This window comes from Erpetoichthys calabaricus, chromosome 17 (assembly GCF_900747795.2).
Source record: "Erpetoichthys calabaricus chromosome 17, fErpCal1.3, whole genome shotgun sequence".
Taxonomy (NCBI): Eukaryota; Metazoa; Chordata; class Cladistia; order Polypteriformes; family Polypteridae; genus Erpetoichthys; species Erpetoichthys calabaricus.
The window spans coordinates 41,797,786-41,810,126 of record NC_041410.2 but is presented as its reverse complement, the minus strand read 5'-3'; the positions used below and the strand labels follow the sequence as shown (position 1 = coordinate 41,810,126).

At 39.0% G+C, this 12,341-nt stretch overlaps 2 protein-coding genes across 2 annotated transcripts in view; one reads left to right on the top strand and one right to left on the bottom strand.

Moving 5' to 3' along the window:
* Positions 1-2,661, top strand: part of fes (FES proto-oncogene, tyrosine kinase) — a 135,018-nt gene extending 132,357 nt beyond the window's left edge. Inside the window, exon 19 of the mRNA XM_028791400.2 lies at positions 2,198-2,661. Coding sequence (XP_028647233.1) covers positions 2,198-2,340 — 143 coding nt within the window. The 3' untranslated portion in view covers positions 2,341-2,661. The remainder of the gene's footprint in view (positions 1-2,197) is intronic.
* Positions 2,662-3,043: 382 nt separating this feature from the next.
* man2a2 (mannosidase, alpha, class 2A, member 2) overlaps positions 3,044-12,341 on the bottom strand; it is a 77,231-nt gene continuing 67,933 nt past the window's right edge. Inside the window, exons 19-24 of the mRNA XM_051920854.1 lie at positions 8,909-9,050; positions 8,674-8,807; positions 7,273-7,350; positions 6,574-6,768; positions 6,063-6,173; positions 3,044-4,989 (exon numbers count right to left, since the gene is read on the bottom strand). Coding sequence (XP_051776814.1) covers positions 4,837-4,989; positions 6,063-6,173; positions 6,574-6,768; positions 7,273-7,350; positions 8,674-8,807; positions 8,909-9,050 — 813 coding nt within the window. The 3' untranslated portion in view covers positions 3,044-4,836. The remainder of the gene's footprint in view (positions 4,990-6,062; positions 6,174-6,573; positions 6,769-7,272; positions 7,351-8,673; positions 8,808-8,908; positions 9,051-12,341) is intronic.

The following is a 12,341-nucleotide window of genomic DNA, read 5'->3' as shown; positions in this document are numbered from 1 at the left end:
AAGCTAAATGGAGAAATGCTGGTCTCTTTTGTCATTTGCATGTTATTGCTAATTAGGAGCAATTAAAAACCAAGAATACAGCTGTTTAAAATAAGCAATAAGGGTTCAAAATTTTAACGAGCGAGGCCACTAAAGTGAAGCACTAGTGTTACTTGAGCAGTAAGTGCTTCTTATTAAGCAATTGGGTTGGAACAAAAACCTGCAGCCACTGCGGCCCTCCAGGAACGACTTTGCCCACCCCTGAACTACTGTATGCAGTCTTATCGTTTTTACAGTCCTGCCCAATCACTGTGGTCATGTCAGTAATCATGACCATTATATAAAAAGAGGTCAAGAAGGGTAGCACCGTGGCATGCTGGTTAGTGGGATTGCCACACAGACTCCGCATCCTCATTTTTGAATCCCATTCCAAGTTGTCGCCTGTGTAAAGTCTACATGTTCTCCCTGTGTCTGTAACAGTTTTCTCCTAACTGTTCCAAAGACTGGCATGTTTGGTTATTCAGCGATTCTGAACACGTGGATTGTGATGGATCTAGCACCTTCTTCAGATTTGCTTGCTGCCTTGTTTTAAATGTTGCCAGAACAGGCTCCACCCAAAGACCCTCCTCTCCTATGCCACCCTAAATTGGAAATGTCATGTTATGTTTGCAGTCAAAAGTGAAGGGATACAGTCTGTGGTCTTCAGAAGCTCTTGTGTTTACAAATCAGACTGGATGAGGTTGTCTTTACCGCTTGTGACCATACAGCTACAAAATCCAATATGTGGCTTCAAATAAGGCTACAAAAGTTCATATTTGCAAGTTCTGGACCAGGACTAGCTAGAGTTGATAAATATTGTCCTAGATGTGTGTCGATGCCAGTGTATAGAGAAGCGGTTCTCAAACTGTGGGGCGCGCCTCCCTGAAGTAACAAAAAAGGGGGCGCGAAGATGCGAAGAAAAAAGAATTGAAAATATGAAAAATACATCTATTGAAACCAAAACAAATTAACTTGAACTACATTCTGATACTAGAAAAATAAATATAGAGTTAGATAAATGTCGATAAAAGTTAAGTAGGTATAATAAAATATGCATCTAGGATATATCATTACAGTAATTAAAAAAGAACAAATTGGTATTAGTGGGCTCCTTTCAAAAAAAATGTTAGGGGGGGCGCGATTAAAACTGTTATGAAAACTCAGGTTGCAAATACTTAAAGGTTGAGAAACGCTGGTATAGGGTCTCTTTGCTGTCTGATTTGAGTTTAGGGGGTCAAAAGCAGGGCTGTACCATGAGAACCACTGCATTGAGCTGCTTGCTATCATTTGGCTAAGCATCCTTTCATTTTATAAGTAACTAGCTGAAATACCCAGCATTGCCCGGGAGGAAAATAAAGTGTTTTTTTTAATTGTTTGAGAAAAATATAATAATAAAAAAAAAAACACACAACTTTCAAAATAAAAACAAATTAATAAACAATGAAGACTCACTAATGTGCTTGTCTTGCGGTCTGTATGTTATCATCCAGTTGACGCTCAGAACCGGCCAACTGTATTTAATTTCAGAAGCAACAGGGGCGCAGTGTGGTGGTGCACAAACAAAGAATGCTGGCAGTCGCCTCCAGTTTGCCCTCTGGTGGTCGTGCAGAGTGTCAACTGGATGATAATCCAGAATGGGGTGGGTTAGGATTGATATCACCCTACAGTATTCTTAGTCAGCCAATGAGAAACGTGTCCCAAGTTTCATGAAAATCGCTCAAGCCGTATGGAAGTGATGCTGGAACATACATATGTACACACACTGACTATATATATATATATATATATATATATATAGATATAGAGATATAGAGATAGAGAGAGAGAGAGAGAGAGAGAGAGAGAGAGAGAGAGAGATCACCAGATTAAGTTGTAATAGGAAAATGAAGGTAAGAAGTCACCAAGCACCAAGTTTGCCATTGAAAAATTGACAAATTCTCAAATCTGCTGAATTCAGTTAAGGGTCATGGGCATGATTCTCAAATTTTGCTTCTTGGTAACTTTGAAACTAGGACATGTTATCTGTACTATTTTATCCTCAATAGCACAAAAGCTTTAAACCTGGGCTATACGCATGTACAAACTAAATACACCTTTATTTGGTTAAGTAAGTTGTGTCATGCTCTCAATCTATAACTTTCTGTCCTACATAATGCAACCCTTTGCTTCATACCCCTAGGTTATCGCATGCCAGCCCCAGATGGTTGCCCTGCGGATATTTACAACCTCATATGTCGCTGCTGGGAGTACGACCCCAGGAAGAGGCCCACATTCGCCGTGATTCACAAGGAGTTGTACAACATCCACCGCAGAACTAGATGAGCAGCCATCGACACCACTGGCATTCTGTGGTACCTAACAAACAGTGGGAGGGTTTTCAAAAGCTCACAGTGTAAAAATCAACCTGTTTCATGAAAAATCCTTTTCTCCTTTCTGAATATGGTACGAGTAAAATGTCATATAAGCTTGTTTTGTTTTCATGTGAACTTTTCCAACAACCAAACTTGATTAGTGCTTGCAGCTTTTAGGGATTTGTGGCCAAAAACAATGTACTGTAAACATTTATAATAGTTATGGCTTCAGATAATGTAAATAACATAATAAGGTTTATTGAAGTGAAAAATAAACATCAACTTCATTTTAGTTAAAGTATTGGACTTGTTTTTTTACCTGTTTCCTTACATCGCTAGATAAAGAATATATAATTGCTACTCACAAATATAATACGATTGGGGAACAAACTGTGGAAATGTCACCAAAGGATGCTGGGAGTTCCAAATGTTGTAAACCATTCATCCATCCATTTTCCAAACCTGTTTTATCCTAAATAGGGTTGTAGGAAAGCGGCATCCCAGCAAGTGTTGGGTGCAGGACAGGGTGCCAGTACATTGCATCCCCTTTTGTGTGGCTTATGTTCACTGACTTGTGCAAACTGACATCCTGTGTGCAACACAAGACTTGAGCTTGGGTTTAAATCGACCAGCTAATTCACATGTCGTACTGGAGTTAGGTAAACGACAATAAGTGATCTTTAAAGTTCTATTTTATTTACTTTTGCAATAATTCATTACTTGCTATTACAAAATATGCAGAACCAAAGGAAATACATTACAAAAAACAAGATACCTGGAAGCAACAGAAGAGTGAACTGATTCTGTTTACGTCATCATTTATTTAAAAACTGTATGAAGCATTTCTACAGATTTTACCTGCTTTTCACTTTCTATAAGATACAGGTTATTAAATCACACATTTGTATTATGATTCTTACATTATTGTACAGGAGTGGATAACGGAGTTTAATTTGGCTCAATCATTTTTATCAAAGAATTGAAGCAAATTAATTTTGTTTTGTATCCGTGTGAATATTATGGTCTACAAAGAAAAAAGCACAACACAGGTGAATGGGAACAGTGCAAAGAAAGATGATTCTATTTGTGTTAGTGTCTGGAACACATCACCACTATATAACAAAAAAGAAATCCTGTTCTTGTTCATCTAGTAACTGATTAAAAATAACCCAAGACTTTGCGTTCAAATTGTCCAATTCTCATGTACTGACTTTAAAGTTTGGTTAAAGAGATGAAAGTGCCTTTTTTTCTTTTTTTACACACTTTAACCATATCCAAAACAAATATACAAAAATCCTCACATTGTGTGAAATATTGCAACTTATCACAAAAAATAAACTCCCCCACTCCCAGAGATGAGGGATGATAACCACCCCATAAACATTCAGCGTGCTCAATTTCAGATTACTGACTTAGCATCAGCAACAAAAGTCCCCCACAGTTCAATGCACTTGCACTTTTGGTTTGGACTTGACGCTCACCGAGACATTCCTGGGGGTGGAGGAGACAAACAGAACTTTTATATATGTAGCACAACAATTATTTCCTGTTTATAAAGGTACCTGGACTGAAGCATGGCGTTCTGAGTGCTCAAACACATATTTCATTTCATATGTATGGTTTTCCAATGCACCAGCTAGAGATGTGTGCATACTTGAGATCCAAACATATTGATGATCCATGTCCCTTTACAAGCTTTAAAAGGAGACAGAGAGATCATCATTATCCTCACAATTATTTTTAAACTTCCATTTGGAAATTAAACTAAACTGTGAAGCCCTTGCTCAACTCCAGAAACGTCACTTCATAAACTTTAAATGACTGCTGGATCAGTTCAGCAGTCACACCAACTTAATTTAAGTACACATCAACTAAATCAGCAGTAGCCCCAGCTAGTTCAGACAATCCTGCTGCAGGCCACACTGACCTGGCCAGCGGCCACATCCCAGAGCCAAGAGCTTTCTGCAGCAGCCTGGACTTAAAGATGAGGCTTAATTCACAGTATCGGACAAGTCACGTTTATAAAGGAGTCCATACGATGATAAATCACTCATAATCCACTTCCAGCTGAAAAAAAACAGTAGGTCTATCTTATAAAATAGAATTAGATGGAGCAATTTAAAATGATTACCTGCACTGCTGTATTACAGTTTAAAAGTACAACTGCTGAACCCAGAGGCACTAAACTGTAAAGCAACAAACCTGTGCCAGCTGTGCAATGTTTCTGCTACTAATCCTCAGAGCATTTAGTGTTTGAAATTAACCATTTAGCACCTGCTGCAACAACGCCCACTCTATAAAGTTGTGCAGTGTAAATGGGGCAACAGACGTGTGCCAGAATCTCTCTCATCACATACTACTCACTGATACAGCAGTCTTGTTTCAGTTTTCAAGTTTTGCTTCCATGTATTTCCACAGTGATTATTATTTTTTTTTTTTACTTTGCAACATACAAGTCCAAGTGCTATTAGCGAAAACGCAGGCGAAATGAAGAGATCTCCATGGGTTCCATTCGGATCTGAGAAACATTAGAGAGGGAAGGACCGTCATGCATTAGAGATAGCGTCATGGGCTGAATGGAAAGTAGATCCAGATTTTGAAATAATCCAGAAAGAAAGAGCTGCAGTATGAAAAAGAACAAAGAATAAATTAAATGTTTAACATATAGAAACCTAATGAATGTTACACAACAGATAAAGAAATTAGAACAACAAGTGCTACTTGGCATTCTTCTTCTTTCGACTGCTCCTGTTAGGGGTTGCCACAGCGGATCATCTTCTTCCAAATATTTCTGTCCTCTGCATCTTGTTCCGTTACACCCATCACCTACATGTCCTCTCTCACCACATCCATAAACCTTCTCTTAGGCCTTCCTCTTCCCTGGCAGCTCTGTCTTTAAAATACTTTTCCAAATATACTCAGCATCACTCCTCTGCACATGTCCAAATCAACGTAATCTCGCCTCTCTGACTTTGTCTCCCAACCGTCTAACTTGAGATGACTCCCTAATGTCCTCATTTCCAATCCTATCCATCATCTTCAAACCCAATGCAAATCTTAGCATCTTTAACTCTGCCACCTCCAGCTCTGTCTCCTGCTTTCTGGTCAGTGCCACCGTCTCCAACCCATATAACATAGCTGGTCTTATTACCATACGGTAGACCTTCCCTTTCACTCTTGCTGATACCCGTCTGTCACAAATTACTCCTGACACTCTTCTCCACCCATTCCACCCTGCCTGTACTCTCTTTCTCACCTCTCTTCCACAATCCCTATTACTCTGTACTGTTGATCCCAAGTATTTAAACTCATCCACCTTCACCAACTCTACTCCTTGCATCCTCACCATTCCACTGACCTCCCTCTCATTTACACACATGTATTCTGTCTTGTTCTTACTGACCTTCATTCCTCTCCTCTCTAGAGCATATCTCCACCTCTCCAGGGTCTCCTCAACCTGCTCCCTACTCATGATACAGGTAACAATGTCATCAGCAAACATCACAGTCCAAGGGGACTCCTGTCTAATCTCATCTGTTAACCTGTCCATCACCATTGCAAATTAATGTCTATAAAAAGAGCCTTTCAGAATAGTATAAATTGTTATTACTACAACAGGACAGTATGATTTTGCTACTTTATAGCCTGCTCCTCAAAATCCAAACTTAATAAGCTCATGTATATTTCTCCTACCTTTCCTTGGTTGGTGGTACAGTTGAAGCCTAAATTCTTAGCCTCCAAACCACAGTCAAATCCTTTCCGATGGAGCAAAAGTGCAGTGTCCAGAGATGGGCTTACCTCCTCCTGAAATACATCATATGTGTCCATTAGATGAATCAGAAATGTAAACATCATCATTCATAAAGCAAATCACACACTTGGCTAAGACGGTCCCCACCAGCTCAGCAAAGATATCACAAACACTGTAAAGATAATTCTTAAAAGAGTATTAAGCCATTTCTTTGAACACATTACTATACAGCTGCAGAGGCAGCATTTTCTATCTTGAGTATTTGCTGATAAAACTCCTCTGATGTCAGAGTTTGAATTCCCATCTTTTTAACATCCGTTTACACAAGTTTATTTGTGGAATGCACCATATTCATACACAGATCCATGATCCACTGTCTGCGCTGAAATTCATGAAACACTTAACCACGTTGTCTTCTAGAGTATTTGACCCGATACAAAATTAAAAACCTGCCTGATTTTCGAGAGTGCGTAGGTTCAACAGGTGGAAGTCGCATGGGACAGGACTAGCCAGAGGGCTGAAGGACTGCAATGGTGGCACTCCACGCTTCTTTGGAGAAACTGGCATGGCTACAACTCCATGGTTTAGGAACATTGAAGTAAAGTGACTAAGCAAAGAGGGGAAGCTAACAGGCCGACTATCCTGCACCTACAGAGAAGGAATAAAAAAAAAAGAAAAAGCTTATTACTCTCTTGTTAAAGAAAATAACATGTCACTGTCTGTAGAGGATGCAACAGCAAAGAGTTTAAAGCTGCCACCCCACTGTTATATATCCATTAGCAGGCGACTGAAAAGCTTCACCATCTCTCAAACCTTACAGGCTCTGACTTACAGCATTTCTTGTGATGACCTCCCTTCCTCCATGCCACAGCTGCCTGTTTACCCTGATCACTTAGATCAGCTTTCCTTTATCAGCAGACAGGGGGGAGCGGTTATTGATCAGTGAGGTTAAATTACATATAAACACCTTCTTTAAGTGTCACCCTGCATGATAATGAAACGGCTAGTCGGCTAAAACTAGATCCACAAAAACATGGCACAAAAGGTCTAGGGCATCTGATCAAAAAACCTCTAAGGTACAGTACAAATACTACAAACTAATGCACAAATGGTTCAAAGGTCAAACTTGACCTCAGCTGACAAAAATGTTACCTCTTGGGCACTGGCTCCAAAGATGTAGGAGATGATGGAATGAAACAAGGAGGCAACTTTGGCGAAGAAGCCAACAGGCTGAGCAGAGATTAATGAAGGGGCAATGGAAGTGACAGGAAATGAAAAGAAAATTAATGTGATAGGGATAAGAGAAAAATAATTGCATACTGTAGTAATCAGACACTGGAACACTGGACTGATAAAGTTATCTAGTAGCCATAACAAGCAAGGCATGAAGAAGAGATACACTGCTACTTAACACAAAGCAGTCAGGAAGAAATGTGAACTCAGTAAAATGCGTCCTTGTTTTAAACAATCAGTCATTTTTTTTGCTCACTGTAAAGAATTTCCTAGAGAGATAAAAAAAAATAGAAGAATGCTTGACTAAATTCAATCTAGTCTTATAAAGTTTACTTCCACTTATATGCCAGCACATTATACACCTCCAGGGTTACAATGGACCAGAGCCTATCCTGACGAAGTGAGGTGTAAGGCAGAAAACATCCATGGAAAGGTGCCAGTTCACCATCATCATCATCATATTCTCTCTCTCTCTCACATACACACACACACAGGAAATTACTGAGCTGCCAATGAGCCTAACCTGCATATGTTTAGGATTTGGTAGGAAATCCCAGGATTTTATCATTTTGTCCATAATGTTCTGAGATTTTTAAGGTAAGAAAAGACAGAGGTTTTGAGGTAAGGCAGTCATATGTTAATCAGAGTGATGTTTTGCTTGCTGATTAGCACATGCAAGTAAGGATTTCACTGTACTTGGTACACATGAAAATAATGACTCTACAATCATATACAGTATTGGTTATATTTGTCTTTAAAGTTTATCAGTTAATTGGGATCCATTGCACAATCGATATAATACTGGATCCTACTTTTCTGAAGTTTCAGTAGACTTTAGCTCTAATGAAAATATTTTGCACACAGACTTACCAGTAGGGATAGTCCGACCCATAAGCCAATTTTTCACTACAAAAGACTCTATTGGTGATCAGTAAACAGGTCTTTTCAGCCCCAGTTAACACCTGTGGTCTATAGTTTAATTATAAAAATATCAAAGTCAAAATCTTAATATGGGATATAAGACTTCCCTGTGTCTGGTTATGGAGAAGCTTGGAAAAAAGATATAAATTAGAATCGGTATCAGAATCGGCCGATCCAGTAACAAAAAATTGACGATCGGTACTGACCTTAAAAAAATCTGATTAGAACATCTCTAGTTACCAGTTCTGTTATCAACCTAAACCTTAAAAAAAATCTGATTAGAGCATCTCTAGTTACCAGTTCTGTTATCAACCTAACAGCAGGTCAGTGGAATCCAAGAAGGAAAAACAACATAATTATACGAAAAAGAAAAAACTGCACAACTCAAACTTAATTCACCTTGTTGGATGTGGCCCGTTTCTCCAGCAGGATTCTGAATTGGTTGATTGTTCTCTTGTTATCCTTTAAACCCTGTCCTAGGCCACGGTTATCATCTTGCATTAGTCTTCTATCCAAAATCACTTCTAGCTGACCTGTAAAATATTACTGGGATTTTATAATCCAAAACTTTTGGATAACATTTGCTGGACATTCCCACCACAAATCTAGTGATGAACAGCTTGCGACTGCTTACCATTCTCAAGACTGGTCGCACCCAAAGCCTGTGCAGTATGAAATGTGAGCCGATGCTGGCTGTCCTGTATGTAGGCCATGGTTGGCATTGGGTAAAAGTTGGCCTGGAGAGGAAGTTTTTGTAAATATCTTCGGGGCTGGATCTAAAAAACAAATATTAATTGACATTAAGATTATGTGATCAAAGTATTTAAATAAAAAACACATTCACACCACACATCTCATACACTAATAAAGAGAAACCCACAATAAACTGATCAGACCAAATCGCTAAAAGTAAAGACGATGCAATTGTTACAGAAGTTCTGAAATGTACTCTGGATGTTTAGCATGTTTAATGAGTAACATTCCAACACTGTGATGATCACATGACTCCCATAAACTATCCTACTGCACTGGTCTTCAATCCATTTCAGAAGCATTTTCAAGATGTCACCACTCTAGCTTAAAACAATGCCAATGTGTGATCATACACTGCAGAACTCCTATAAAGCCTGGCCCTGCAATCTGGCACTTGTGTAGTTCTGTGTAAACCAGGCTGCCTGTGTTTCACAGAGATGACACATCCCTTCAGATTTATCGACTGTCAGAAACCATCATGAGAGTTTCACTACATAGTGGAACCCCTGCTATTGTCACATCCCTTTCTTTAGGTTCTAAATGCACTGAATTGTTTCAATTGTGTCATATTGGAGTCCTATGACTTACTTTGTGATGATACTCGTCATGAAAGTAAATAATGACCAAGACATTAATGTAATGCATTTATAAATTAATTCTATATTAGATATTAAATATTTTGCAAATATTTTATATTTCATCCATATGTTTTAATCTACACCTACAGTTTAAGGTTGTAGCAAGTAAGTTCTTGTCCTGGCAGCATTGGTTTGAACCATTCCTGGATAAGGCACCAGTCCATCAGGGCACATTAATGTATATATCCATACTAGGGCTGCCACAAACAATTATTTTGTAAATAATTAATCCATTGACTATGTTATTGATTAATCTAATGATTGTGACCTCCAAAGGTCATCCGAAAAGACAATTTTTCATCAGGGATTAATAAAGTATATTAAAAAAATTGTCCAAATAATTCAAATGAGCATATGAATAAGTGCAATTTATTGTGTAAAGTTATAGTACATACAGTACATAGTACACAGGGCGGAGTGGTGGCTCTGAGGCTAGGGATTTGCACTGGTAATTGGAAGGTTTCCGGTTTGAATCCCATAAATGCCAAAAGAGACTCTACTCTGAACTGGCACTCTGGCTACCATAAAAAACCTCACACTGGTTCCATTCCATCTGAACTAGTGAGGTGCTGAGGTGTCACCCATTGCATGGCTGCACTCGGGTCCTAATCTGGGGTCAGCGCATGCTCCTAACCTCTCTCTCTCGATACGTAGCATTTGAAAACACTAGTATATGAAAAAAATACAACTAAAATAACAGAAACAACACAACACTTTTATCAATAAAATATTCAGGTCAAAAAAGAAGTAAAAAAAAAAAGATATTTTTTGATTACTAATGAACTTAACATAACATGGTGTGAGCAGTCCAACTTCAAACGACCAAATAATTAGGCTTTTGGGTTCTTTAGTGTTACAATGGATCCACTCTGAAACTTCACATGCATTTAGAAAAAAAAATCCACCTTAAATTAAAATGGATATTGTTCACACATTAAACATAGCTTCTAGGCATATTTGGCATATGAAGCGGCTTAATAATGTTTGAAAAGTACAGTCATATGAAAAAGTTCGGGAACCCCTCTTAATTCTTTGGATTTTTATTTATCATTGGCTGAGCTTCCAATGTAGCAACTTCCTTTTAATATATGACATGCCTTTTGGAAACAGTAGTATTTCAGCAGTGACATTAAGTTTATTGGATTAACAGAAAATATGCAATATGCATCATAACAAAATTAGACAGGTACATAAATTTGGCACCCCAACAGAGTTATTAAATCAATACTTAGTTGAGCCTCCTTTTGCAAATACAGTGATCACTCGCTATATCGCGCTTCGCCTTTCGCGGCTTCACTCTATCGCGGATTTTATATGTAAGCATATTTAAATATATATCGCGGATTTTTTGCTGGTTCGCGGATTTCTGCGGACAATGGGTCTTTTAATTTCTGGTACATGCTTCCTCAGTTGGTTTGCCCAGTTGATTTCATACAACGGACGCTATTGTCAGATGGCTGAGAAGCTACCCAACTTACTTTTCTTTCTCTCTCTCTTGCGCTGACTATCTGTGATCCTGACGTAGGGGGTGTGAGCAGGGGGGCTGTTCGTACACCTAGACGATACGGACGCTCGTCTAAAAATGCTGAAAGATTATCTTCATGTTGCTACCTTCTGTGTGCAGCTTTTAAGTATGCTGCACGTTGCTTCGCATACTTAAAAGCTCAAAGGGCACGTATTGATTTTTGACTCTGTCTCTCTCTCTCTCTTCCTGCTCCTGACTGAGGGGGTGTGAGCTGCCGCCTTCAACAGCTTTGTACCGGCGGTGCTTCGCATACTTAAGAGCCAAACAGCCCTATTGATTTGTTTGCTTTAGTCTCTGTTTCCTTTGAAGAGGAAGATATGTTTGCATTCTTTTAATTGTGAGACAGAACTGTCATCTCTGTCTTGTCATGGAGCACAGTTTAAACTTTTGAAAAAGAGACAAATGTTTGTTTGCAGTGTTTGAATAACGTTCCTGTCTCTCTACAACCTCCTGTGTTTCTGCGCAAATCTGTGACCCAAGCATGACAATATAACAATAACCATATAAACATATGGTTTCTACTTCGCGGATTTTCTTATTTCGCGGGTGGCTCTGGAACGCAACCCCCGCGATGGAGGAGGGATTACTGTATAACAGCATCTAGATGCCTCCTATAGCCTTTGATGAGTGTCTGGATTCTGGATGGAGGTATTTTTGACCATTCTTCCATACAAAATCTCTCCAGTTCAGTTACATTTGATGGCTGCGGAGCATGGACAGCCTGCTTCAAATCATCCCATAGATTTTCGATGATATTCAAGTCAGGGGACTGTGACGGCCATTCCAGAACATTGTTCTTCTCTGTCTGCATGAATGTCTTTGTAGATTTCGAACTATGTTTTGGGTCATTGTCTTGTTGGAATATCCAACCCCTGAGTAACTTCAACTTTGTGACTAATGCTTGAACATTATCCTGAAGAATTTGTTGATATTGGGATGAATTCATCCGATCCTCGACTTTAACAAGGGCCCCAGTCCCTGAACTAGCCACACAGCCCCACAGCATGATGGAACCTCCACCAAATTTGACAGTAGGTAGCTGGTGTTTTTCTTGGAATGCGGTGCTCTTCTTCTGCCATGCAAAGCGCTTTTTGTTATGACTAAATAACTCAACTTTTGTCTCATCAGTCCAAAGCACTTTGTTCCAAAAT